This window comes from Acinonyx jubatus, chromosome E1 (assembly GCF_027475565.1).
Source record: "Acinonyx jubatus isolate Ajub_Pintada_27869175 chromosome E1, VMU_Ajub_asm_v1.0, whole genome shotgun sequence".
Classification (NCBI taxonomy): Eukaryota; Metazoa; Chordata; class Mammalia; order Carnivora; family Felidae; genus Acinonyx; species Acinonyx jubatus.
In genome coordinates this window covers 27,630,541-27,658,465 of record NC_069397.1, presented here as the reverse complement: position 1 = coordinate 27,658,465, position 27,925 = coordinate 27,630,541, and the positions used below count along the sequence as shown (strand labels likewise).

Genomic DNA, 27,925 nt, shown 5'->3' with positions numbered 1-27,925 from the left:
CCCACTTGCATGCTCTCTCTCTCTAAAAATAAAAATTTTTTTTTTATTTTAAAAAGAAAAACTATGTACTGAATAGTACAAGAGGTTAAAAAATGGTGGTAGAATTAAATGATAGTTTTCTTTTAAAGCTCTTTTTATTCTCCAAGTTTAATGAGTATATTTTACTTTTATAATCAGATGGAAAATAGCATTTTTGTTTGAATTTAATGTAGCATCAACGATGAGACTAAAGTTCCCTTAAATTGGCTTACTATTATTTTGTATTTTGGTTGTATTTTCATATTAAACACAGGGTACCTTTCTGCAGGCTCCTTCTCTGGGTGGCATGGGATGATGTGTCAGGTGACTTAGCAATGCTGGAGGAACCGGCCCCAGTAAATGCAGGCAATCTTTTCTATAAGTAAGATGTAAACATGGTAATTGACACATGTACTGAGCTCAAAAGGCAAATGCAGTTCAATCATTTCCAAGATTAAGCCTGTGTTTCATTGATGGAATAAGCCACTTGTTTTGTTGAGTCAAACTCTTTCAAATGTCCCCTCCTCTGGGATCCCTTCTCACCCAGTCTTTGCCTCCAGAGCACCCAGTACTTACCTCTGTATTGTGTTAGCCAGCCTTTCTCACTAGGTGGGGAGCTCCTCTGGGGCAGGGACTAGGTTTATCTTATTCACATTTGGTGCCTAGAAGAAGGCTTGGCAGGGTACCTGGCACTTAAAACCTGCCCAGTTAACAATTTATTGAATGAAAGCATAAAACTCTTTATCTCCCTACTTTAGAGTGAATCTTTTGTGAGTCAAATGCCCAAAGAAGATAACAATTGATTTTTAATTGAGGGCCAAAGCAAGTAATCAGTCTGCCTATAGAATGGTCAACATTTTTAATGAACAGTGCCAAGTAAGGAATTTGTAGTTTTCTTGAAGAGTCTACACATATGGAATATAAGGGAGAGAGAAGAGAAAAAGAAAGAAGGACGGCAGGGGGAGAAGGAGGAGGGGAGGAAAAGGTAGCACACAATTATGTGTTTTTATTGCAGACTGTTAGTTCAGGAGTTCAGAGAAGGTAGAGAGCAATCAAACCTCTCAGGGAACTAAGCAGAGGAGGCATCAAAGAGGAAGCAGAACCCAAGCCTCCTCAAGTAAGTAGGATGTGGGTAGACAGAGAGTACAATGCAGGTGAAGGCAGCATCCTAAGCTATGACAATTTGGCTCTTTGGAGAAATTGCCAGATGTTATCTCTGGGGCAAAAAAAGGCACAAAAACCTAGGATCTATCCTAGAATACAGACTCAGAAAGATACCTCAGGGAAGCCCAGAGAAGATCCAATTTATTTCTTGCTTTCTTTGTATAATGGATTTGGAGAAATCTTGGCACTTTGGATCCCTGAGGCCTTTGGGCTGACTCCATGAGTGTGGAAAGCAGAATCAGTATACTTACGAGATCGGTCAGTCCTGAAGGGGCAGTTTCAGAGGAAGTAAGAAAGGAATCTAGGCTCTTTGCTTTCTCTCGAACAGTTGTAAATCTATCAGATGAAGTTTGAATGGATTCCTGACTGTTCCAGCATGAGGTAGAACCTGTTTTAATCTGAAATGTGATAGTTTCAAGGCAGTCTTTATACCGACTGGCAGCTGAAGAACTTGACCCTGTTGTAGAAAAGAGGGCAATTAGTTTCTGAATCCTCTACATTATTTAAAAACAAAACCACAAAACTATGTATCTATACCAGGGATTCTCCAAGTTGTTAATAACTAAAATAATCACAGATATGAGATATAGCTTCTCAAAGTATAAAAACAATGACAGTCTCTAAATTTGGCCATCCAAAGAAAGGGAGATTATTTGAACCACAAATATACTGGAACTAAGGACACCAGAGAGAGGCTATGTGATGCTGGCCATTGAGGTTGCAAGACTCAAAACTATGTGTGTTTACTCATATGTGGAACTTGAGAAACACAGCAGAAGACCATGAGGGAAGGGAAGGAGAAAAACTAGTTTCAAACAGAGAGGGAGGCAAACCATAAGAGACTCTTAAATACAACAAACTGAGGGTTGATGGGGGGTGGGGAAGGGGGGAAATGGGTGATGAGCATTTAGGAGGACACTTGTGGGATGAGCACTGGGTGTTGTATGTAAGTGATGAATCATAGGAATCTACCTGAAAAACCAAGAGCACACTGTATATACACTGTATGTTAGCTAACTTGACAGTAAATTATATATTTAAAAAATTTAAAAATAAGAAGTGTTTCATAAAAAAAAAAACCTGTGTGTTTAAGCACAAGATAGGTTTTAAGTAGTGCTAGAGTACAAAGTACAGTTTGCATTTGCCTGTCTCTACCACTAAAGTAAAAAAACTCCTTAGAGCTGCTTATAACCAGTACCACCAACCCCTACCTGGCCCCCCATGGGATTATCCCCTTCAACTCTGGTGCTAAGGAGACACCTCTACACTGAGGAAACACCTGGCAGTCTTTTCTCACAGCCTGGCTTCCCAAAGCCAATGGGGCAGGGGCTGTTAGTTCTTCTCCCCAAACACTTCTCCCGCAGTGATTACCTGGGCTGAGTGGAGTGCTGACACTTGTAGGTGCATGGTTTATTTTGGGTGTTTTGCATGAGACTTCCTTAAAGGAACCATCTTGTTCATAGGAAATACTAGACAGGTCTTGAATGTCTGTCAGTGATCTAAGAAATTTAAAGTACAAAGTAATTAGGAGAAGATGTTTAGAAAAATCAAACAATATTTTCCTGAGGGGTGCTTTTTAAGGATGCTCTTGACAACAATCTTTACTTGGCAGCAGACCAGAATTAGAGACTATCTTAGAATATCTTATGTATCTTAAACAGAATCTCAGAGAATATCCTAAAAAGAGTACTAACTTTAAACATATCTCAGAAACTAAAAATAAAACTATTTCCATAGATGAAGGTATATTTACATGGAAAACAGATTTCATTTACCTCCAGTATAAACTTATTAATATCATCATCATCATCATTATATTTCCTTGATTGTAAGATGCTATTAATTTAGATCATATCGTTAACAGCTTTTTGGTGAAAGAAGAAACACGCTCACATTAAATGTATGAATAAAAACGGGAGGAATATATTTTCCCACAAATAAGGAAATTCCTCATTTTTCCCTAAAACCAAGACTTTACACAGCATCCTTAGGCAACCCTTTGGTGGCCCTACATGTCTTTCTCTTTCAGCTCCTTTGGTGATTCCTTTAATGTCTCCTCTTGTTCACCTTCAGCACTGTAGGAGAGAAAATGAGAAAATCATATGAATCCCCAGTCAGCAGAGTGCACTAACCTGGTACAATGGACCAGTTTGTCAGCCCAGTGTAAGAAGCAGCAGAAAGGGCGCTAAATCAAAAATAGAAAGTTGGTGGGAATGCAAGCTGGTACAGCCACTCTGGAAAACAGTATGGAGGTTCCTCAAAAAACTAAAAACAACTACCCTACGACCCAGCAATTGCACTACTAGGTATTTATCCTAGTAGTAAATACTAGGGGGATACAGGTGTGCTGTTTTGAAGGGACATATGCACCCCCATGTTTATAGCAGCACTATCAACAATAGCCAAAGTATGGAAAGAAGCCAAATGTCCATTGATGGATGAATGGATAAAGAAGGTGTGGTATATATATACAATGAAATATTACTCGACAATCAAAAAGAATGAAATCTTGCCATCTGCAGCTACATGGATAGAACTGGAGGGTATTATGCTAAGTGAAATTAGTCAGAAAAAGACAAAAATCATATGATTTCACTTGTATGAGGACTTTAAGAGACAAAACAGATAAACATAAGGGAAGGGAAACAAAAATAATATAAAAACAGGGAGGGGGACAAAACAGAAGAGACTCATAAATATGGAGAACAAACAGGGTTACTGGAGGGGTTGTGGGAGGGCAGATGGGGTAAATGGCTAAGAGGCACTAAGGAATCTACTCCTGAAATCATTGTTGTACTATATGCTAACTAATTTGGATGTAAATTTTAAAAAATAAAAAATAAAATTAAAAAAAAAAAGTAGGAAGTTGGTTCTGGTCCTGGCTCTGCTACTGATTAGCCATATGTTTTCAGGCATGTCTGGGCCTTACTCTGGGCCTCAGTCTCCTTTCAGCCCATCTGAAATCAGCTGATGATACTACATGACAGTGAGTAAATTCCTGAGGAAATCAATGGATCACAGGAAATTTGCTGGGGATGGAGGCTGGAGCAAAGGGCACAGTGGTGGGGCCTTACCAGCTGTGAGACAGCGTCCTACATGGAACATCAGGTGGGGCCAAGAAAGACTTATGCCAAAAAACGGCCAGAAAAGAATACTGAAGACAGACTTGACCTTTTTCTACTTTAACTAATAGGTAGGATTCAATTTCAATATCCACTAAATATAAACTATAAGTCAGCTCCCATGCGAAATCCTTCCATATGTTTTCATATTTTTAATCTTTGCAACAATCCTGAGACCAAAGGTACAAAGGAAAGAACATGGGTTCAATCCGGAGACCAAAGGTACAAAGGAAAGAACATGGGTTTTGGATTGAGTTATGACTTTATTAATTCTGTTCACTAGAGTATTTGTTTCTCCTTTCAAGTATACAAGTACAACAGCACTTTTTGGCCCTCCTAATTTATATAAATGGCTACCTCACTTGTTTTAACCAGTGAAGTATAAGCAAAAGTGATGTGAGTCACTTTGGGCAGAAACCTTAAGGATAGTGCACAACTCATGTTCCCTTTCCTGCCTCAGCAATCAAGGAAGCACAAGGATGGAGTCTCCCTAAGCCTGGATCTTGGATAGAAGGTAATAGAGCACTGCACACTCCTGGCCAACCCATGGTGGACTTGTAGCATGAGCAAAAAATAAATGTTTGCTGTTTTAAGCCATGAAAATCTGGAGGTTGTTTGTTATATAGCATAATCTAGCCTATCCTGACCACTTACTAACCATTTGCTAACTTACAGTTAGCCACTTACTAACTGCGACCTTAGAAAAAATACTTAAAACTCTCAGAACTTTGCTTTCCTTATTTGCAAAATGGAGATGCCAGTATGTGCCTCACAGGACTGAATATGGTAGTTACTTAGGAAACACCAGCTGTAATTATTATAGGTAAGGAAATTGAGACCTAGAGAGAGGGAAAGTAAAATGAATGTTATTGTGTCAGGTACTTTACCTCTATTATTAGTGTTTTTAATTAAACTTTTTATTTTGAGGTAATGACGTTTAAAGAAACACACTTGACCCAAGTGTCCCTGAATGGTAGTATCTTGCAAATCTACAGAACAACCAAGATATCAACACTGATACAGTCAAGATACAGAACATTTCTACCACCACAGGGATCCCCTTAGGCTGCCCCTTTTATAGGCATGTCTACTTCCCTCCTACTCCTTACCTCTTCCCTATCCCCTGGAAACCACTCATTTGTTCTTTATTTCTATAATCTTATCATTTCAAGAATGCCATATAAGTGGAATCATATAGTAAATAACTTTGAGGGATTGTGCTTTCCATCCAGCACACTTCTCTGGAGATTTATCCAGGTTGTTGAAGGTATCAATAGTTCATTCTTTTTTACTGCTGAGAAGTATTCCATAGTATGGATGTACCAGTCTGTTAAATCATTCACTTGTTAGACAATGTTTGGGTTTCCAGTTTTTGGCTATTACAAATAAAGTTGCTATAAACATTCATGTATGTGTTTTTTTTTTTTAATTTTCAAATGTTTATTTATTTTTGAGGGACCAAGACAGAGCTCAAGTCGGGAAGGGGCAGAGAGAGAGAGGGAGACACAGTATTTGAAACAGGCTCCAGGCTCTGAGCTGTCAGCACAGAGCCCCACGTGGGGCTCGAATTCCGGAATAGTGAGATCATGACCTAGGCTGAAGTCGGAAGCTCAACGGACTAAACCACCCAGGCGCCCCTCATGTATATGTTTTTATGTGAACATAAGTCTTCATTCCTCTGTAAAGAATGCCAGGAGTTATAAGGATTCTTATTCCTAATTTTATAAATGGGGAAATAGAAGAGAGGAGTTGAGAAACTTAACCAAGGTCATAGGGATAGGAAAGGCAGAGTCAGGATCTGAATACAGATAATGACTCCTTTTCACGATCCCTCACAATCCTGCTGAAAAAGTCCTAAGAAAGTTAAATTCCCCAAAGCAAATTTTTATAATGTGGTGACAAATATATTTGAAGACAAGCAATATATAAATATGGGACATTATCAACATTTAACATTACTTCTGTGAGTCTGAAACTGTGACTAAAATACTAGCACATACGTTCGTATAGGTTGGAATTGAGACCTGGTCAAAATCTCAGCATTCCTTCCAAGGCTTTTTCTCATTTGGAACTTTTCTTCGCCTGAAAGAATAAAGTAAATGCATCTTTTTTTACTGAATTTTTACCAACTCAAATTATTGTTTTCATTCTCTAGAATTTCCCTTGGTCTGGTTCAGAATGAGAAATAATCTGGATAAACAAAGTACTTCCTAATTGGGTTTGGATTGAGTGCTATAGGAGAGGTTTTTGCTCTGAAAGTTTATTTTCCTTGCTCAGAGGGAGTAACTATATTCTGACACTCAAAATACAATCAAGCCATTTACTGGCCTTTCAGTTATAACAGCACAGTTATTTCTGGAGACAAATGTTGTTTTGTCTTTTCAGGAAGGCAAACTGACCTGGTTCCTGTCAACAGACACCAGGGGGCGTTGAAACCAAGAACTGTTTGTTCACTAAAGATTCCAAATAGAAAAGACCATTAGCTGGGCATTCCCAGAGTGCTGAGCCTCTTGGCCATCATACTCCACTTTAAGAATGGGGGTGGGGGGCTTGAGTACTAAGGAGCTAATTCAACTATCTTCCGTTCTTTTTTTAAGTTTATTTATTTTGAGAGAGAGAGAGAGAGACAGAGAGACAGTGTGAGTGAGGGAGGGGCAGAGAGAGAGACAGACAGAAAATCCCAAGCAGGCACGGCACTGACAGCACGGAGCAGCCCAACATGGGGCTTGAACTCATGAAACTGTGAGATCATGCCCTGAGCTGAAACCAAGAGTCAGATGCCTAACTGGCTGAGCCACCCAGGTGCACCTCTTCTGTTCTTCTTGATATCAAGTATCCAAAGTTACTCCCCACCAGTTCTCAGGTTAGATACTATGCAGACCTCTGGGCAGACAGGGCCACTATTCATTATTCTTCCCACCAGTGTACTGCTTTGTTTATAGAGAAGGGGACAGGCAGAGCAGCCTGCCCTCTCGGCAAATGCTCATGATCCCAAGGCCATTTCTTAAAGCAAGTAGTATGGTGGACGATGGGGAGGCTCACCAAAACAGTGTCACCTTTAGCAGGTACCAAGGAGGTCTGAAACGTCAGTACAGAAGCATGAGGGCTCTTCTTCCTGTGACCCTCTTTCAAATACCTAGGAGGCATAAAGCCCTAGAAAGCATTAAGGAATTCCTAATAAGCACCATTACAGCTGGAAAAAAACTTAAGAGATTTTGCAGTCTGACCCTCTCCTTTACTTTATACAAAGAGAGAATGGAGCCCTGGGGTGAAATGATCATGCATGAAAAAAAAAAATCAGTGGCAAAACTGGGCTTGGAACCTGGCATGTGTCCGATTTTCACCTGTGGCATCGCCTGGTGTGGACGGGGTATATGTCAGAGCCCTAGTGGAAAAGGAGGAAGAGAAGGGTGAAAGCGGGACATGAGTGGAAATCAGAGGTTTCTTCGTGTACTTCAGATGACGTATCAAAGTAGCCCTGGATTTCTGACCTACCTGCCCCACAACTTCTCTATCCCACTCAACCTTCTTCTAAACAGAAGTGAAATGGCTATGTGCAGGTCAGGCTCACACAGAAAGTAACTGCAGGCAGAGGCCACATGAAAGAAGTGGGTGACCCAAGATCCAGGTCTGCAGACTTTTAATACACGTTGTCCTGAGAATTTAACTTTTCATCTAAAAGCCTACTGCTTAAGATGATGTCAACTGTGACAGGGGCATGAATCAGGTTAGAGATAGAAACCAGAGTATATAGCAGGAGGAAGGCAGTAAGTTCAGAATCCAAGCCCACGTTGTCTGGGTTCAGAATGTTGAGACATGACTGAAAATAGCTACCTGGCTCAGTAGATAGGTAACTCTGAGTTTAAAATAGACAGTTGTAGGGATGTCTGGGTGGCTCAGTCGGTTGAATGACCGACTTTGGCTCAGGTCATGATCTCACGGCTTGTGAGTTAGAGCCCCACGTCAGGCTGTGTTAACAGCCCAGAGCCTGGAGCCTGCTTCTGATTCTGTGTCTCCCTCTCTCTCCGCCCCTCCCCCACTCATGCTCTGTCTCTCTCTGTCTCAGGAATAAATAAACATTAAAAACAATTTTTTTAAATAGACAGTTGTAGGGGCACCTGGGTGGCTCAGTGGGTTAAGCATCCGACTCTTCATTTCGACTCAGGTCATGATCTCACAGTTCATGGGTTCAGGCCCCACGCTGGGCTCTGTGCTGACAGTATGGAGCCTGCTTGGAATTCTCTCTCTCTCCCTTGTTCTCTGCCCCCCCCCACTTGTGCTCTCTCTCTCCCTCTCTCCAAATAAATAAACTTTAAAATAGACAGTTGTATACCTTAAAAGAGTAAAAGTACACAATTTTTTAAATGTCTGTATCAGAATCAGTGGTTGACTTCTATCTTATCTTGTGCCACACCCGGGTTGCTGATTCAAGGTTAACTTCCCATGTAATGGAAAGCAGTTGCTGAGTTATACAGAACCCAAGGCCTCCCGAGGGAAGGATGTTATGTTGACTATGCACTATTGGCTGTTATTAACTCTTTGCCAAGATTCTAAGCAAGCAAAGGAAAATGACAGTCAAACTCTGCCTCTTAGGGTGAAGGACATGAAAAGCTAGTTCTAGTTTTTGTTACATCAATAACCAGTTGTACAGCCTGGGTCAATCCCTCAGGTCAGCTCAGTGAATATAACCAAGCACCTGCTATGTGCCACAAAGGGGCCAGAAATCTAATGAAAGGCTGGGAAGGCGGGGAAGCAGCAGCAACCACTAAACATATGCTATAAGGATGCAAGGGGAAGTACAGAAAACATGATATGCGGATGTTATGAGGCTGGTGAGGAGCAGGAGATTCATTCTAATGAGGAGAAATCACAAAGCCTAGGTTTCCTCATCTGTAAAATCAAAGGCCTGGAGGAGGTTATCTCTAAGAACTGTTCCAGCTTTAAAGATCTGTCATCCAACAGAAAGTAAAGGCAAGTGAAAAGGAATCTGCCTTAAGAGCTTATTACCAGAACCTCGAGGTTGGGCAAATGCATCTCGTATTCCTTCAAAGTCTTCTTCTATAGGACTTGAAGTCTACAAAAGAATAAAAGAGCAAAGAAAGAAGGGTCACTGGAGGCCATCATATCATCAAAAGTAGAGGGAGAACTTCTTGATGTTCTTAAACCTTGAAAATCTTCCTAAGGTTCCTGCATCTTTTATAGAAAAAGAATAAACCTGCTTCGAAGACATTAAGTGCTCATTTGAACTTTATGTTCCTCCTCAACAAGCCCTCCCCAGCCCCCACTGTGAGGAAGAACTGTGTGACTTTTCCCTTCTTTATATTATCCCCTCCACTCCCCCAACCTTCCCACAAAGATGTTTTGATTCCTAGGACTTTTATCAGAAAAGCTAGAAAGTTGGAAAAATGGCCCAGACTGCAAAGCTACTTTCTGGGGGGTGAGAAGTCAGAACACTGGTTCCTTTGAGAGGTGACAGTGACTGGGAAGAAGCCCACAGGGGTCTTCTGGAGGACCCATAATGTTCTGCTTCTTGATCTGGTTGGTTACATGAATGTGTTCAAGTCTGGGAAAGTCAATAGGCTGTACACTTAAGAGCTGTGTACTCTCCTCTATGTTACACTTTATACGTATATGTATACATAATATGTGTATATGTACTGTATATCTTTTTATTAAAGATTTTCTTAACATGCCAGTCTGCTCACATTAAAAGCCAGAATAGCTGAAGGATTAACAACAGAAAACTGTTATCAGACGTGCAGAAGAGTGGAAGTGATGCTTTTGTTGCATCACTGAATTCCTGCCAGTCAAATATTGTGTTTGAGATCTACAATCCTCCCTTTCCTCTACCCCACCTTCCATAGTGGTAAAAGGTCCAAAAAATGGTAGGTCAGTAGAAGGTGAGGTAGAAATTATATAAATAAATAAATAAATAAACAAACAAACAAACAAATATGTAAGAAAATGTAAGGAGCTTCATTTTATAAATGAAAATACTCTGTACAAATAGATGTTTGCAAAAGTAGGGCAGGTTCCCAAGAAAGCCCCATGCACTGCACAGCCCCACATTCATGCTGAGCCCTGGCCTCTAATCCTGGCTCTCTTGCCACTAAAGCTTGGCAGGCCAGGGCTAATTCCCTACATCTGTGGATCACCACTTCTTCACACAGAGGAATAACAGCAGGCCTTCTTCTCTTCCCCACAGGAAGGATATGTGAATTAGGTGACATGAAGAAAAGTGTTTTTAAAAAAAGTACAAAGTGCTGTACAAATACAGGAACCACAGTTTTGGGAGAAACTGCATATGACTTTCCATTCTCACAAATCTTATTTTTCAGATGTCTTTTCAAAACACATGAAAACACTAAGTCGAAATTAGACGCTTTTATGTGTAAGCTATTTTTCTCAATAAAAATAATTTAAAAGAAATAAGGCAATAGAGAAAGCTGAAAAGTACTTTACCCTAAACTGTGGTTTTTACCTCTAGAGCTAAGTTTTCTTGAGCAGTTGAAGAATGAAAATATTCATAGTCTGGAGTTAAAAATTCATCTGTTACATCCTCAGAAGACTCTGGTGAACAAGTTGATTGTATGGACTGATCCTATTAATAATGTAGGAAATCACTTTTAGGTCGGTGTTCATTGTAAACAAATCCCTTTATAGTTGGATACAGTGTTAATAACGGGGTTATCTAAAATCACTTGGGCCGCCCCCCCCCCACCTGCTTGCACCACCTGCCTCTGCCTTCCTTCCCCACAGCAAGCTGTGAACCATTGAAGCAAGTGAGGCAAATGAAAATCCTGGGACTCATCATCCTCATCTGTACAATGGAGGGGGAGGGAGTTAGGTGACCTTTCTGCTCTGAAATTCTAAGAAGAAAGGCCCTAGACAACTCAAGCTGGCACTGAGTTTGAACACCCACAGACGCAGTCCGTGTGTTGGCATCGTCTTCCAGATGAGGAAGCTGAGGCCGCTCAAAAATAAGGAGTCCCGTGGGCACTACAGTTTAAAAGTGAAGGAGTATAATGTTAAAAATAGCAATGCAATCTCAATAATAAAAATAAAACTTGAAGATTCAAAAGTAACAGCTATTTCTTCACCATCTCCATTCCACCCCTTCCTTTTATGCTTATTTCTCCATGTTCAGGCCCTGATCACCACATGCACAGGCAACTAACTAGCTTCTTTCCACACCTTCAATGATCCCTTTGCAGAGGTTTTATGATTTATTTCCTTGGATGCTGCTTTTGCCACATGCTTCCTCTTCCTGCACACTTGGCAGCTGCTCCCCTTCACCTCTTGTATCAAATTGAAACTTCTCAGACAAACCTGGCCTCACATACCTTCCCCGCTTCCCTGACAGACCTGCTTCTCCAGCCAAGCCAGTATGCTTAACATGGCCTATCCTTCCAGCCCCCATGTGAGAAAAAGAATAAATTGTCCTAAATTGTCCTGTGGGTGGTTTGTGTGCCGTGATTAAATATAATAGTATGTTCTTTGAAAGATCTCAAATGTTACCACAATTGTATTTTTATATTATTTCATTTTCAGTTGCTGTTTATATTCTTTAAGTGACTGTGTCCTCCTATCACAATGATAACACACTCTGGTTCCTTAGCCTGGCTGGACTGTGGCCCAATTACATACCTCAAGGATGTGTTAAACCCCTGACGCAGGGCTGCAGCCTCAATGCACAGATCCTGCTGAGGTGCAGTTGCCAGGCAGAAACACATTCCTTCTACTGAGAGCTGAATTTGGGTCTCAGAGGACACTCTAGGTGAAGAAGGCCCTCTCATCACAACCCTGGCCTTGCTCTTCCTACTCCAATTGGACCTCAGTCACCTGCTGGGCCATGAGCTTTGATACCTGACCTCACACTGTGATTCCAGAGTTGGTCTCATCATCTACGCAGCTAGAAAGAAAGCTCAAGAGTTTCCAGAATCTGACACTCGTCTGTGTTCCACCCAAGCCCCAAGATACACAATGCTTTGAGTTGAATTGACTCAAACAGTATTTAGGCAGGGAGAAAATACTTTTCCATTCATGCGAAGCACATACTCCAACAAAAAAGAACTACTATAGATATTATTTCAATGTCATAATATATAACAACAACTCAGTTCTACTTTATTAGGTCCTTGGGTTCAACCTGGTTCTGCAGGCCATATTACTTACACTGTAAGATTTCTCAATGACCACAGATGCGTCAGAACTTGCTTGAAAGACTTCACTATGCTCTGGATACACAGTTTTGCTGGGAGACAGGTGCCTGATACCTAATGATTATAACACAACCAGGGCCATAGTCATTCCATGATATTCAGATGGCATGGAAGGGAAGAGGAGTGGCAGGAGAGAAGAGATCTGTGAATATTCTGCCAAGGATGGCCATGTCCCATATGTCAGGTTCAGTCCAGAAAGTGGAGACTGTAAGTTTGGCCTGGCCCCAACACGTGGTCCTGTATCATCAATCCTTTGGCCCACCCATTCAAGGGGGATGCTTGATAAGGAACAGATTCTAAATACCAAAAGACCTCAAGCCAGTAGGTTTTCTACCTAACATAAATGAAAATTTTAGATGTACCTTTCTTTGATTTGTAAACAACTGTGAAATAATATTCCATGCCCTGATTGCATGCAAATTACCAGGTAGAAATGCATAGCCTTCAGTTTTAACCTGCAAATCTACAAAGTGATGACAGTCAATGCCATTTGTCTCTAGATTCCTCTAGCACAGAATCTCTAGGAGCCAGTGAAGTTTTTCTGGCTGAAAATGCAAAGAAATGGGCAGTAGGGAATGGCCATCTACTACTGTACTCAGGTAAAAAAAAAAAAAAAAAAAAAAGGTTCAATTCCTTGCCAAGTTAGAGCCAACAACAGGGTCATGGTATACAGATTATTTTTCTTCCTTTGAGCAAATGGTCTGCTCCAGTAACAGAAAAACTCACGAATTTCTGGATTTTCTTTACCTACAGGAAGGACAATGGAATCAAAAGGGTATGCCCCTGGAATTCAGGGATCCCAGATATATGGGAAAGGGGAGAAGACCAAGCAAAGGAAATATTCCAGGATGCTTACTTATATTTGAGAGCTAATAACTTGATAGAGCTCAACCATCCCAATTCCTCCAACTGCACTTACTGTTGAAGCTTTGAGGTCCAGGCTGTTTGCCATACTGGTCACTGTCACAGTCACTGTTACCCATTTTGTTACATTTTCCATTTTCTCTTGACTCATCATTTTCCCTGGGATACTCTACAGTGCACTGCCAACCCACTTTCTCAGGGTCCCCAAGCGGGGGCTGCAGCAGGGAATCAGGCTCATCTTTAGCTTCATCCTCTAAAGTCGCACTACTCTGAGGATGCCATGGTGGTACTGCCAGCTGCCCGGTGGCTGCTCTCTCTGCCATTTCTTTCACCTCCACTGGACAGAGAGAAAGTAGCATTTAAAACAGAACTGTGAACATTGGAGACAAAAGCTTTTGCTTCTTGAAGAGCTACAAAATACTTTTAAAGTTCATATTATCACAGTAATTGCCTTTTTAGAACTGCATCATCCTTAGCTTGTGCTTTTTGGTTCGAAGGGGAGGAGAGAAAAGAAGTGATAACAGGGAAGGACAGAATCTTCAGTTAATTTCTGAATTCTGGAGTAGAAGGTAGCAGAAAACTTGTAGACAGACCTTCCTGCTATGAAGATTTTACAAGAAAATAACATCTGCAGCCTGTAGAAACTAGTGGAAAGGATTCTATTTGAGTTTGTCTAGCCTCTCTGGACTATGCTGAGTTCATATTTTGGGAGTGTGTATATATATGTGTGCTTATGTGCATGTGTCTTCATTCCAAATGTTCTATACTTTTGCTAATGTCATTTAACATTAGGATTAAAATACATAGACACCGTACCCTTTTAAAGATAAAACTGATACGAAAGGAAAATGCCCACAAGGTATATCCAAGTGACACTGAATGTTCTTTAATAATGAATGTTATATATTAAATTTCTATATCGTGTACTGTTTTTGCTATAGTTGTTATGTAATATGCATCAGTATATATACATATGTATATATATATTAGTATTATAATCATCAGTATTATATACTGATATATATAGTATATACTATATATATATAGTGATATACATAGTATATATATATAATGGAAATATTCCTATAAAGTCTAGAAATGAAAAAAGTTTTTTCCAGAAAAAAAAATCACTGAACAAAACAGTATACACAGTGGTGGACTTGATAATCTCTTTTCTTTGGACTAATAACACAAAATATGTTCATTTAAACAATGTTAAAAGACATAGGTTATCTTTCCTGACTAGATGGTAAAAAAAGAAAGAAGAAAGAAAAAAGCATTTCCCTTCTGTAATTTGTAGTCAGAAAGGCCTTGCTTTTATTTTTTTAATGTATTTTTTTAAGTTTATTTATTTTGAGAGAGAGAGAAAGAGAGAGAGAGGGAGAGAAGCAGAGAGAAAGGGAAAGAGAGAGTCCTAAGAAGTCAGCATGGAGCCTGACAGGGCTTGAACTCACAAGCCGTGAGATCATGACCTGAGCCCAAATCAAGAGTCAGACACTTAACCAACAGAGCCACCCAGGCACCCCAGAAAGCCTTGCTTTTAAACTGGAACGATCCAACAGTAGAAAAGAATGTGGGAGGCTGGTGCAATACAGGCTGTGTACTTAGAGATAACAAGCAGGTTAGAAATATACTTTAAATTTCATTTTGCCCAACAGAACTTAGGATGTTTTACTCACATTTCCATTTTAAGTGTACCTCTCCATCATCTTCGTTATTTCTTAACTTTGTATGACAGATTTCAGAAGACACAGATTCCACACTGATCCTAAATTATGTAAAGGGGTGGGGGGGGGGGTACAGGGTAGACACAAATATAGTAGTTTGCTCAAGTTCCTGACACAACCCTGAGCCCTGCAGCTCCAGCCCACCCGGACCATCCTCTCCTCTCAGAGTCATTCCTGGGGTTGCACTGACTCCTGCCTGCCACCAGAGAGTGTCAGACTCCCCAGCGTTCTGACAGCAAGACTCCTTACCTAGCAGAGGCCTGGCCAGGGCTGGATGACACCAGAGGTCCCTTCAGGTGGCTTGGCACAGGGAAAAGTACACTATTAAGCTGAGTCAACTTGGTTCGGGCACTAGACTCTTTAGACCTTCCCTGGCTAGGAAATGAAAGGACTGGGCTAGAAGACCTCTGAGGTTTTTTTCAGTTTCCAAATTCAGATTACATGATTCTAAAAGTACTCTTGAAAATTTTTCAGAGGTAGAAGAAACCCCACAATTGAAACACAGTTTCAGTAGACAGACTTCTAGTCCCTGAGCTATTGCAGAGCCCCCGACCCCAACAATGCCACAGAACACAGGTGATGGTTCAGTAACTGTTCCTACCCTTTGTTCAGAATTCTTTTATAACAGGCCCACCTGCATATCAGTGATAGCACAATAACTAACATTTGTAAGCATGGTCTTAAGGCACCAGGGAACCTGAAGAACATTCAGAGATCTTCAGCTTAGTTTCACTGAGTTCCAGACCCTACCCACCACTAATTAGCTGCCTGCCTTTGGCACACTTTAATCTCTCTGTACAAAGGTTTCCTCATCTGAAAAACAAGGGAATCTCTTTTCCTCTACACATCCATGATTATATATGTATCTTATCATCTATTAAACTAACCCTTTGAAAATGTGTGACTTGTGGCATATATATGAATTCCTTGTTATCCTGAATGCCCTACTTCCCTGCTGGACCAGAAAGCAGAGAGACTGAATTAGAAAGGTCAAATCTGATTGGCTTCTTTAAAGAGCAATCTGACAGCAGCTATCAAGTTATCTTTAAAATGTTTAAACCCTTCACCTAGTAACTCTGCTTCTGGCAATCCATCAAGGACATAATTCCAAAGTGCAGAAACAGTTGCACTGACAAGTCGCTGTGGCCCTATTCAAAATGGACAAAAAAATAACACAACCTAAAATTCAACAATGGGGGAAATCCAACAATTATGAGTTCACAGAAGGTTTTCCAATAATGTGAGATAATGCTCTTGTTCTAATGTAAGGGGAAAAATCAGGATATAAAAGTACCTATATATGTTTACACGGAATTATAATTTTATGTCTAAAAAAGATATAAAAAGACTAGGTGGATTGGCAGCAAAATGTCAAACTTTTCTTTGGTCTGTTTTTTTGTGTTTTGGGGGAACACAGTGAATAGGGGCTTTGATTTACCACCTAATGCCTATACTGTCACCGCATCTGCTTCTCTCAATGATGTGAGCTCTAACCCCTTTGGTGCCAGTTAGTTGGTTCTCCAGTAATTCTCTTTGTAAAGGTAACATACACTGAACTAAGATGTCTGGGGATTCTCCTTGATACTCCCTTAGTGAACACATTTACCAACATGAAAGGAACAGCAAACTCTTGTTGCTAGTCTCAAGTCAACACTGGGAGAGAAACAAAAAGTTACTTCTTTCCAGGAGAACTGACTTCAAAACCATGGATTAAAATCATTTAACCACAGAAAAGAAAAACTGAAATTGATGGACTAGTCTATCTTGAAACACACTTATTGGCCCTTTAATAATCGGCCCTTTAATAGTTTTGCCCCTATGCAAAATAAAATGTTTTACATAAGTTCTTAAAAACTCACTGTACACATATGCTCTCCTTCCTGTGATTTGTGCTGAAGCCAATTCATTTCATTGATTTGGCTGGAAATCAGAAGCTGCATGGTTAACAGTTGTATTGTTCAACCCTGCTCCGACGTCAGGGATGTTTATTTTGAACAACCCTGGTTTCCAAACAGTTTGGTTTCTGGAGCACTGGCAAATGGGGTACCTGGCATCTCTTTTTATAAGAAAAACAATTTTGGCAGCTTTGGAAAGGCAAGGTGCTTTGCTTTTGATAAATGATGAATTCTGTCTGATTAACCTGCCAGGTCCTTTACCTTTGATGTTTTCTCCTACAGGTTCCCATTACATAGGTCCTTCCACCCATTCAAAGGAGAAAACCTGCCAAGATCTGTTTCTGTGTTACTGTTTTTCATCACTCACAGTCTCTTTGTGACAAGACACATGAAGATCATTAAGTGGTTTTGGGGTCACATGAGAGTCTAAGAACAAAATGTTAACCCACCTGCTGGTATTTGGGCTCCTGTTTCTTTCCAAACTGTGCTTGGCTCCTTGAGAGGGCTGCGATTGTTCACTTGTGCCCTGTTTTCCAGGTCCACTAAAAGTTGGCAGCTTAAAAAGAGTAGACCTGTTTCAGTGCTTTGATGAAGGAATTCCTCTTCTCTTCACTCTCACATTCTATTTTTCAAGCCATTCTTGCTAAATGTGCAGAAATTATTGAACCTACTAAGATGATTTCCCTTTTCATGTTTCATACCTAATAACTCATATATTGCGTGGAGGTCTTTACGTAGAGAAGCTGGCCCCCAAGAACCCAATACAGACTGGGAGCAAGTGAAGAATAAGCAGACAAAACAGACATAAAAAATCCCAAAACTTTCCCCTATATTATTATTGAGGCAGCAAGCTTTGTGGCAGGAAACCGGGGCCCTGGGTTCTAGTCAAACCCTTACTCAGAATAACCTAAGAAAGTCTTGTGCTTCAGTTTCCTCATCCATAAAACTGGGATGTAGTATCTATCTGAGTCCACCAGTGAGGATGCTATGAAAATAAAGCACACTAAAATAAAAGCTACAATACTTTGGAAATAGAAGTAAATTAAATCACAGGCGCCTGTATGGCTCAGTCAGTTGAGTGTCCGACTCTTGATTTCAGCTCAGGTCATGATCCCAGGGTCGTGAGATCCAGCCCTGCCTCAGGCTCCACACGGAGCCTGCTTAAGATTCTCTGTGTCTGTCTCTCCCTCTGCCCTTCTCCCCCACTCATGTTCTCTATCTAAAAAAAAAAAAAAAAAAGGTAAATTAAACACTGTATATTTTATCCCAAAGAGAGAATTTTGGATCTGCTCATTCCAAGTTTAACAAACTTAGTTCATTGTACTTCCTAACCTTCGGCAAATTGAGACAACAAATGTGGTATTTTGGGATGACATCAAGATGCCTAAAAGTGAGAGGATGCACAAATATGATCATAAGCTCCCTAAAGTATGAGCTCCAGAGGACTCTGTGTGGGGGAGAAGATTCCTTAGCAGGGGCTAAGGGCAACAACTTTATCATGGAGCATCAAGTAACAGATGTTCTGAAAAATGTCATGGTCACCAAGGAAAGATTAGAATATATTCAAAATAGGTATTTAGGATAATGGGAAGGTTGTAATGTTTTCATTTAGTATGATTAAAAATTTAAGAACTGATAAATTAATGGATTTCAATTAACTGAAAAATCCATTTAGATGGAAATGCCTTATTCCCTGATTATGCTAGAAAAGCAGCGTAGATTTTTTAAAGAAAAATTCAATATGGTACAATTGTTTTATCCATAGTCATATGTATTAGTCATATCCATAGTCATATGAGGCTTGCCATGAATTCCTTCCCTTGTTGTCCACACTGCCACAAGATAGCTGGAACCTATTTCCCTCCTCTTGAATCTGGGCTGGCCTTGCGACTTTGACCAACAGAAAGTAGCAGCAGTAATACTGTCCTAGGGCTGGGACTAGTTTTTAAAGAGGCTTAGCAGTTTCAGCTTTCACTTGGGAAGGCAGCTGCCATGCTGTAGAGAAGCTTGGATGAGATTATTTATTGGATGATGAGAAGCCAAGTGCAGAGAGGGGCTGCTTGGAGGAGGCCAAGGCACCAGGCATGTCAATGAGGCCTTGAACCTTCTTGCCTATCCCAGCCTTCAGCTGAATACAGTCAAGAGAGTGATCCCAGCCCATGCCACACAGAGAGAATCACCAGGTAAGCCCTGTCATATTCCTGACCCACAGAATTGTGAGAAATAAATTATTGTTTTAAGCCACAAAGTTTGGGTTTTTGTTGCTGTTATTACATAGTGATAAATAACCAAAACATAACATACAAGGAACCTTTTTATTATTATTATTTGAGAGAGAGAGAGAGACAGAGAGAGAGAGAGATGGCTGGCAGGAGAGGTGGATGAGGGAGGGCGGGTAGGAGAGAGAAGGAGGGGAGGAGAGGAGAGAGGGAGAGAGTGAGACAAAGAGAGAGAGAGAGAGAGCAAGAAGAGAATCTTAAGTAGGCTCCACGGTCAGCATGGAGCCTGACAGAGGACTCAATCCCATGACCCTGGGATCATGACCTGAGACAAAACCAACAGTAGGATGCTCAACAAACTGAGCTACCCAGGCGCCCCAAGAAAACTTATTTCTAATTGTTTTCTAATAAATTTGAAATTTCAATATAAACAGAAATTAGAGTCTAATTAAGTTCTTTGTGCCTTCTTTTCATACAAAAAAAAAAAGCCAACACTTTTGCAAATGTTTTAAGTGAGGACTGAAGTCTGACATTCAGCAGGGCACAGTGAAAGAACACTAAACTAGGAGTGAAGAACTCTGCCCCTAATCAGTTGTGGGCCTTGGCAGTAGTGTAGTAAGGGGGGGGGGGGGGGTGGTGAGGGGAGCGGTCTGCCCTGTGCAGACAATTAAAGGATGTACTACAGGTAGAGAATTTTTAAACTATAATAAAACCCACTAAAAGCTGGCCAGCTTTTTATCACTGCAGGCCAGCAATTCTAAATAATTTCAGTAAAAAGTCCTCCTTCTAAATGAGGCTGACCTCTCCTACCTCAACCCCACCTCTGTAACACCTGGACATTAGGAAGTTTAAGGCACTGAACTTGAGCTTCATACTCTGTAAAATGATGGGGTTGATCCATCTCTAAAATCCTGGTTCAAGAGGCAGCCAGCATTCCATGTGTGAACTTGTTCAGACTCATTCATTTATTCATTCCCTCAGTGACCATTTGCCAAGTACCTACTATGTGCCAGGCACCCTTGCTAGGACACAGAATGAGTAAGACACAGACCCTGTCCTTAAGGAGCTCATGGAAGAGCTACAACCTCACTAAGCCTCAAGCTACACCTGTCAAGCCAGCTCCCATGGTATCTTCTCACCTCCTTTGAGGTGTCTTCTTTGATGACCAGGTCCATCTGTCCCATACTGGGGCTACTCATAGGTAGAGTCTGTGGCTCATGCATCATCATATCCCAGAGTCTAATGCATAGCCTCTGGCTCTATAAATGTTTATTGAATGAGTGAGTAAATGAATGACTAAACAATTTAGAATGGAGATTAATACCTGCCCAAGATACCATATTTAGTAAGTTGAACCACGTATAATTGTCAATACTTGAATATTTTGACCTATAAGACAGCAATTTCAAATAGTTCAATCTGATGCATGGATTACAAAGAACATGGGCTGTATGTTGGGTTTGGAATGAGAGATGAAGAGTATCTACCTTGGAATTCCATCCTAGAGGCCTTATTTCCCAAAGCCAAGAGGACCCCACTATGAGTTGGTTGTATTTAGGTTAGTCCTTGCACATGGATTAGGGGCTATGCTGAATCATGTTCCAGATCCTGCTCATGCTGCCCTGCCTCCCACTTAGCTGTACCTGATGGTTCTTCTCTGACTGATCCCCAGTGCTTTCTTCAGAGACTTGGATGACAGGTTTCCAGCCACAGTCACTTCTTTTCCTGGACCTTTTGCCAAAATGTCCTCCTTGAAAGTCTCTCACCATGGAAGATCTTGTCAGGGTTTGGCAATTGCCACTGGTGTCCAGCTGCTGGCCTCTCAGCAGCTGCATGACAGGTGGAACATAGGTGGAAGCTGGGGGGCCCAAGGCTGAAGGTGAGTCATAAATGTTCGTAAACTCTCTTGAAGAAGCCCACAAAGACCTGTACTCCTCCTGCCCCTTTTGTATCATCTCAAGTTTATCAATTCTCTGTTCAGTATTCCTCAGCAAATCGGCATTCTGGTACATTAATGTCTGTGAAATCTTCAGATTCAGCACACACTTACTGATGTACTCCTCGGTCATGCACCTATTGCTCCCATTGCCCTTGCCTTCTCTGGCTAGCTCAGGTAGGCTGGGTGAACTAAGAGAACCATTTTGCCAATCCCAGTCCTCAAAGGAGAGCTCTGTGTCAGCTTCTGAAGAGCTCTCGTCCTCATCATAAAAACAGCATGCTTCTCTCTCCATCTTTTCCAACTCTTCTTCCATGGACTTTAGTTCATCTGCTTGGCTTGGTCCAGCTCCCACAACAGATGAATCAGCTCCTGGGGGCTCCTCCTTCGTGTTATCTCCCCTGTCCAGGCAGCCTGAGTAGATTTCATTGATTTCAAAGCTGCAGAGGCTAGCCTGACCTGGGCTGGGCCCCCTGGAGTCCTCTTCCATCACAGAGCAGGCAGGAGAAGCAGCATCTCGGTTCTGAGTCTCCTTGGCCATCAGACCTGGATCTAGGACCTGAGGATCTGGTGTTGCTTTCTCCGTGGGTGAATGAAGCCGACTGCCTGCTGGAAAGAGTGGCAACATGCAACTGATTAAAGTGATCACACGCAGCAACTTAGTAGCCTTAGCATGTTGCTCCAGCGATATGAGAATGGAGAAAGAAACTTTTTAGTTTCCCATTCCCTTCCCAGGTGTGGAAGACTACAAGATACACTTCCAGGAGGTGAGGGAGTATTTCTAAGTGATGAAAATTCCCATTTTGACATGAGTTGAGGTAGAAAATTGGGGAGGGGTCAAACCCTGGGGAAAATGTTCTAAGCTTAAGTTACAATGTGTTCAAAACATGCCTAACTATCAGGACATGCAAATTACAGGCCCCTGAATCTTAAAAACTAAATTCATAGCTTTCTTTACACACACAGGAGTTTGAATATTCATGTCAAAGTTATGCTCTTGGTGAGCATCTGATAAAAGTAGCCAAGACACTGCCCGAGAAGCCACTACATAATGGGAAGAATAATTAATTCAAAAAATACCACTAGAACTGATCACCCATCACCTCTGGTTGATGGTATACAGCTTGCAGAGAATGGGATGGACGAGCCAAAGTAATGAAAGCTTGTTGGAGGTCATTCTGGAGGCCTCCAGCCCTGTCCAAAGAGAGGCAGAAAGAATGGTCACTTGGCCTGGATTCCAGCTCTCTAGTAAGTTCTGGAATCCTGAGCAAGCCATAACCTCTCTCAACTTTAGTGTTCTCATCTGGAATATGAGGATATTAAGCCAGATGACTGCAAGGTCCTTTTCAGCTCTGCATTCTAAGATTTCTTTTTTTTTTTTTTTAACGTTTATTCATTTTTGAGAGACAGAACAGAGCACGAGTGGGGAAGAAGCAGAAAGAGAAGGGGACAGAATCCAAAAGCAGGTTCCAAGCTCTGAGCTGTCAGCATAGAGCCCAATGCGGGGCTCAAACTCACTGACTGCAAGATCATGACCTGAGCTGAAGTCAGACACTCAACCGACTGAGCCACCTAAGTGCCCCTAAGATTTCTAAATGTACGAACAAAGCTATAAAACTATATGAAAAGCTTGGAGGGAAACACCAAAATATTAACAAATTATTTCTAAGTGGCAGAATTAAAATAAGTAATTTTCTTCTTTGTATGATTTCAAGTTTTCTATAATGAGCAGATAATAGTTTTAAATATAAAAATCACCATTTTGGGGGATGCCTGGCTGGCTCAGTCAGTTAAGCATCTGACTCTTGATTTTGGCTCAGGTCATAATCTCACAGTTCAGAATATTGAGCCCTATGTCGGGCTCTGCCTGCTTGAGATTCTCTCTCTCCCTCTCTCTCAAAATGAAATTAACTTTTTAAAAAAATCACCGTTTTTATTTGTGAAGCAATTAAATAAATTCCTAAGAATAATCATACTAGAAATAAACTGGCTATTACTGCTTAGTTCTGGAGCCAAAAATATTTAACTTAGTAATTTCAAGGATCTTGATTTTTCTTGAAGGCATCAATCTTTTCCCGGTATAAGTGATGTGTACAGTCTGGAGGAGTTGATTAGTTGTAGCCTGCAACTCTTGGAACCCATTCATGTCAATTAATGCTTACCCTGTGGGTTAAGGCCATACCTGTTTCCTTTAGCTCTTTTATTTCCAAGTTAGGGGTCTCTTTCAAATGTTCTGACATCAGTCCTAGACAAACATTGACATCAGGATGGAGTTCATATCTCTGCATCTTGGGGCTCTCAGTTGGCTGAGTTCTCTGGGCTCCGAGAAAATCCTATAATAAGGGAAATATCATCAAGGACATATTTGCAATTATCTGAATGTTACTAGTATTTTTTAAGCAGGTCTAGGTATCAAATAAACTTCTTCCTGTTGGGTAGACTGACTGTAATCCAAATTAGCTAATTCATTGTTATTGCCAATATATATTTTTTTAATTTTAGAGAGAGAGCGTGAGCAGGAGTGAGGGGCAGAGGGTGAGACGGGGGGAATCTTAATCTCCGTTCAGCAAGAAGCCCGACATGGGGCTCTATCCCATGACCCTGGGATCATGACCTGAGCCAAATCAAGAGTCAGACGTTCAACCAACTGAGCCACCCAGGCACCCCTAATATTTTTTAAACAGTAACAATAGCTTCCAGTCACTGAATAGCATTATGTGCCTACAGGATACCTCTACTATGTGCCAACCTTCTCCAGCCTCCCTCATCAATTTCCTGCTGCCCTAACCAAGTGAAGCAGCTAGCAGCTCCTTTTCTTGGGAGCACAGAAGGGATATGATGAAATGAGGATTTCCAAAACTTCTTTCAACTAGCTTCTTCCTCATCTCTAACCCCCTATGCCTCTGTGACGAGTAAGCCGAAATAAAGTCCTAACAGCTTCAGAGCTTACCTTTAAGTCGTTCTTCAAAATGTACCGGATATCTTGAAGGTTCATAGTTCGGTCTTTCTGCTTGACCTGGATGCCTGACTTAACAATATCATAATAAGGTTTTGGAAGCCTTACATCAGCTTCTAAATAATTTCCCAAGACGATGGCTTCTTTAATAACTGAGCCATCTAAGCCATTCCAGGGTATGTTATCTGGTAAAGAAAAAGTCACAGGAAAAAGTAACATAAAGAGATGATGTTTTAAAAAAAGAAGAAATCATGTAAAATTGGGTAATTGGGGTAACCTTAGTTAAGTCACTCAACCCCTTTAAACATTAATTTCTCTTTATAGAAAAAACTATCTGGATGACCAGTCATAGACAAGAAACCACTTTACCCATTTACCAGGGAAATCCCTGCTACGGAGACAGGAACAAGTACTGTCAGAATTATGTACATGTGGGCTCCCTGCTGGCAGACCTGGAGACCACAGGAAATGTTTCATGGCATCAGGATGGGCAGCTCAGTGCACTCCTCTCATGGAAGGTGTGGTTTTGCCTCTCAGATTGTAAACACTGCTAAATGAGAGGGAACACTCACTTACCTCCTCAGTGAATGTGGTTTTACTGTATGTGTGTGTGTGTGTGTGCCCTCTCCTGAAAGATTCCTTCTATCTTCAGATATGTGATCACTTCCTTAGCATTAGGGTCTTGAAGGATTGAATGGCTTCCATATCTGTCAGGTGACACTGCTTATATACACATTGAACTCTAGGTGTATTTGGTTTCATAGTTTATTTCTCAGAGGCCAGTCTTTTCCCCTCGTTTACAAGTTCTTAAAGGGCACCTCACAGAGACCCTTAAGCACTGACAGCAATATTCAGTTTAAAAACTATGTTTGGATTGGGACACCTGGGTGGCTTAGTCGATTGAGCGCCTGACTTTGGCTCAGGTCATGATCTCACAGCTTGTGAGTCCAGGCCCATCAGGCTTGCTGCTGTCAGCGTGGAACCTACTTCGGATCCTCTGTTCCCCTTTCTCTCTGCTCCTCCCCTTCTCATGCGCTCTCTTTCTCAAAAATAAATAAACATTAAAAAAAAAAAAACAACTTTGCTTGGATTAAATGCATCACCACTAATAGGAGGATAGGTTGGCTTTGCTGAGTCTCAAAGAACAAAAGACATTTCTGGACAATCACCTCATATCTTCTATTAAGTACAAAGAAGTTTCCGTGAAGAAATCTCTTTTTCCTATGTTCTGAATTTTCATAAAAGTAACTCCTGTGAAAAAAAAACAAAAACCCAACCCAAGAGTAGAGACTCTGGTCATAGTGAATGTGCTCTTGGATCTACCTGTTAAAATCTCCTGTATGATCATCGAAAAGCTGTAGATGTCCGACTTCACTGTGGCTGCCTTCTCTAAGATCACCTCCGGGGCAGCCCAGTTGTACAGCTGGGATGGGAGGGGCACTCGAGTCAGGTCCCTGTGTACACGTCCATCCTGGCTACAGAAGGAAACACAAGGTCAGACTCATGTCTTAAAGGATCATCATGACCATCACACAGTACCTCTGTGAAACATCTACCTCTGAAGACTGGCAACCTCCTTGAGCTTCTAGAAACCCAGCTAGACCCTGAGCTAACCCTCGCTGCCTGCTGTTTCAACCTACCTGAGTGGGCCCTGCCCACCCTCCAACCTCATCTGGCTCTCTCTCACTCAAGTCACGGGGGCCCTCTTTGAGTTTCTCCAGCATGCCAAGTACATCACCATTTCAGGTCTTTGCACTGGAAACTGGCTTCTTCTGCATGCCATGCTCTCCCCAGAGATCCTAGCTTGACTGGCTGCTTCTTATAAGAAAGGTATTAGCTTGAAAATTACCTCTTCAGAAAGGCCTTCCCTGACCACCTGTAGTCCTGTTTTATTGGCTTCAGAGCACATATTATCTGAAGTTTTGTTCATTTACTTCTGTTTATTATCTGTCTCCCCTCTGCTAGAGTCAGCTCCATGAGAAGAGGCACCTTATCTGTCTTTTATATCATGTATCTCTAAACTTACATGAGGGCCTCAATGCCTACTTAAGACTCTGTCAAGACCCCCCTCAAGCTCCATCTGCTTTATCAAAGTCCCTTGTGGGACTCCTCCAATTCCTGTGATTGCTTCTCTTCTGAACTCTGCCCTCTTGGGAACAAGTCCTTTCAGTTCATCACTCAAAGTTTCACTGATGTGTTTGAAAAACTCAACTGGGTCCCAACTAGACTCCTTGAGAACTAAGTCATAGCATCCTCAATATCTGCTGAGCCAACAAGAGTCCTCAGGGTGAAGTTAGCGCCCACTTCCATCTACAGGTGTCATGAAAATCTAATGAGACCTTGTATGTGGAGAACTCTCTGAGCCATAAAGCACTATGCAAGTAAGTTATTAATATGAATGTTATGGTAGGCATTTGGTAAAGACTGAGGACTGCTAAGTTAAGAATTAAGTTTTTGAGGCACCTGTGTGGCTCAGTTGGTTAAACATCTGACTTTGGCTCAGGTCATGATCTCACAGCTTATGAGTTCAAGTCCTGCATTGGGCTCTGTGCTGACAGCTCAGAGCCTGGAGCCTGCTTCGGATTCTGTGTCTCCATCTTTCCCTGACCCTTCCCCCACTCATGCTCTGTCCCTCCCCCTGCCTCAAAAATAAACATTAAAAAAATTTTTTTTAAAGCAAGTGACCAGAAGTTCTTTGCTGGTCTAGTGAAGGCCAGATTTGAGGATGGGATGGGCTTCTTGGACTTTGAGCAAACCTCCCTAAATAATATTTCTTCCAGCAGAGCTTTTGGTAGATGGCAGTGAGTTCAGGAAATCATGAAATGAAAGCTGGTATTGACTTTTTGGTTGTATTGCTAAATAGTTAGATGTGGCCTAGTATAATGTGAACAGCATACAAGCATGCCAATATCACAGGAAAAGCAATGGAGTGTTTTCCCACCAGAGAACCCTGAAGTCCTAGTATGAAGTCCTAGTCCTACTCTGAAGACCTAGTATGTTTGGCTCTTCACTTCACAGGCTGATTCTCCAAGGGAAACACTCACTACATTCTCAGACCTCTTAGGCTTGTCTAAGGTTCAGATAAGGGTAAGTCACTTACAACCAGTATTTATATCCTTTCTCTTTTACTTCCACTCACCTTCTTCTCTTACAATCCTCCTTTCCTCTCTGTTAAAGATAGTCGTAGGGGGGGTGGGGGGGTGGCGCTTCTTTTCTGGCTGTCATTCTGGGGCAGTTATTTTTCTAAGCTTCAGCTCTGACATCATTAAAATTACATTTGGCTACAGCTATGTGATACCACTTGCAAGGTCAATCCCAGCTCTAAAGATTCCATTAAGAAGGAGTTGAAGAATAAGAAAAACTGCTCTGTCATTTTCATACCATGAGATGGAGTGTTACCCTTGACAATGACATTCAACAAATAAAATGTTTCCAAAAATAAATGTGGAATTGAAAGCTATTTTGGATTCTTGGATCCCAGCTCATGTTATCAGCTGTCAAAGAAGGATGTGCCGTTGTGGCTGTAACTGCTCGCTGACTGACATTTCTGCCTGAGATTCCATTCTGAGGTCAGCAAACCCAAAAGGAAACACACACCTTCCTACTCAGTTATCTCCCAGCCCCTCATTTGACTAATCTGTGAACACCAGCTTCTCAATGCATCTCACATTTTTCACTTCTATTCTGATTCTGTAGTCACCACCACACCCTACACAGTGGCCTCCTAGTTGGGCTTCCTATCCTCAACCTCTGATCCATTCTCTCCTGATAGCCCTCTACCACTTGGTTGTAGCCATAGCTG

General features: G+C 41.4%; 1 protein-coding gene across 8 annotated transcripts in view; it reads right to left on the bottom strand.

Moving 5' to 3' along the window:
- Nucleotides 1-27,925, bottom strand: part of TEX14 (testis expressed 14, intercellular bridge forming factor) — a 112,625-nt gene that overhangs the window by 14,570 nt on the left and 70,130 nt on the right. For 5 of the 8 annotated variants that reach the window (XR_003412571.2, XM_027034238.2, XM_053212368.1 and 2 more), the window contains 15 exons: nucleotides 25,447-25,598; nucleotides 24,118-24,308; nucleotides 23,350-23,500; nucleotides 20,875-21,776; nucleotides 17,462-17,568; nucleotides 15,070-15,158; nucleotides 13,446-13,727; nucleotides 12,480-12,580; nucleotides 10,786-10,905; nucleotides 9,312-9,378; nucleotides 6,305-6,386; nucleotides 3,195-3,257; nucleotides 2,554-2,681; nucleotides 1,434-1,639; nucleotides 298-394 (listed from right to left, as the gene is read on the bottom strand). Coding sequence is in view for 7 of the 8 variants with exons in the window: in XM_027034238.2 (XP_026890039.1) it covers nucleotides 298-394; nucleotides 1,434-1,639; nucleotides 2,554-2,681; nucleotides 3,195-3,257; nucleotides 6,305-6,386; nucleotides 9,312-9,378; nucleotides 10,786-10,905; nucleotides 12,480-12,580; nucleotides 13,446-13,727; nucleotides 15,070-15,158; nucleotides 17,462-17,568; nucleotides 20,875-21,776; nucleotides 23,350-23,500; nucleotides 24,118-24,308; nucleotides 25,447-25,598 (2,738 nt within the window). In the remaining variant the exon portion in view is untranslated. Of the gene's footprint in view, nucleotides 1-297; nucleotides 395-1,433; nucleotides 1,640-2,553; nucleotides 2,682-3,194; nucleotides 3,258-6,304; nucleotides 6,387-9,311; nucleotides 9,379-10,785; nucleotides 10,906-12,479; nucleotides 12,581-13,445; nucleotides 13,728-15,069; nucleotides 15,159-15,366; nucleotides 15,493-17,461; nucleotides 17,569-20,874; nucleotides 21,777-23,349; nucleotides 23,501-24,117; nucleotides 24,309-25,446; nucleotides 25,599-27,925 lie in introns of all 8 variants that reach the window. The other 3 variants (XM_053212372.1, XM_027034239.2, XM_053212369.1) reach the window with 3 other exon arrangements.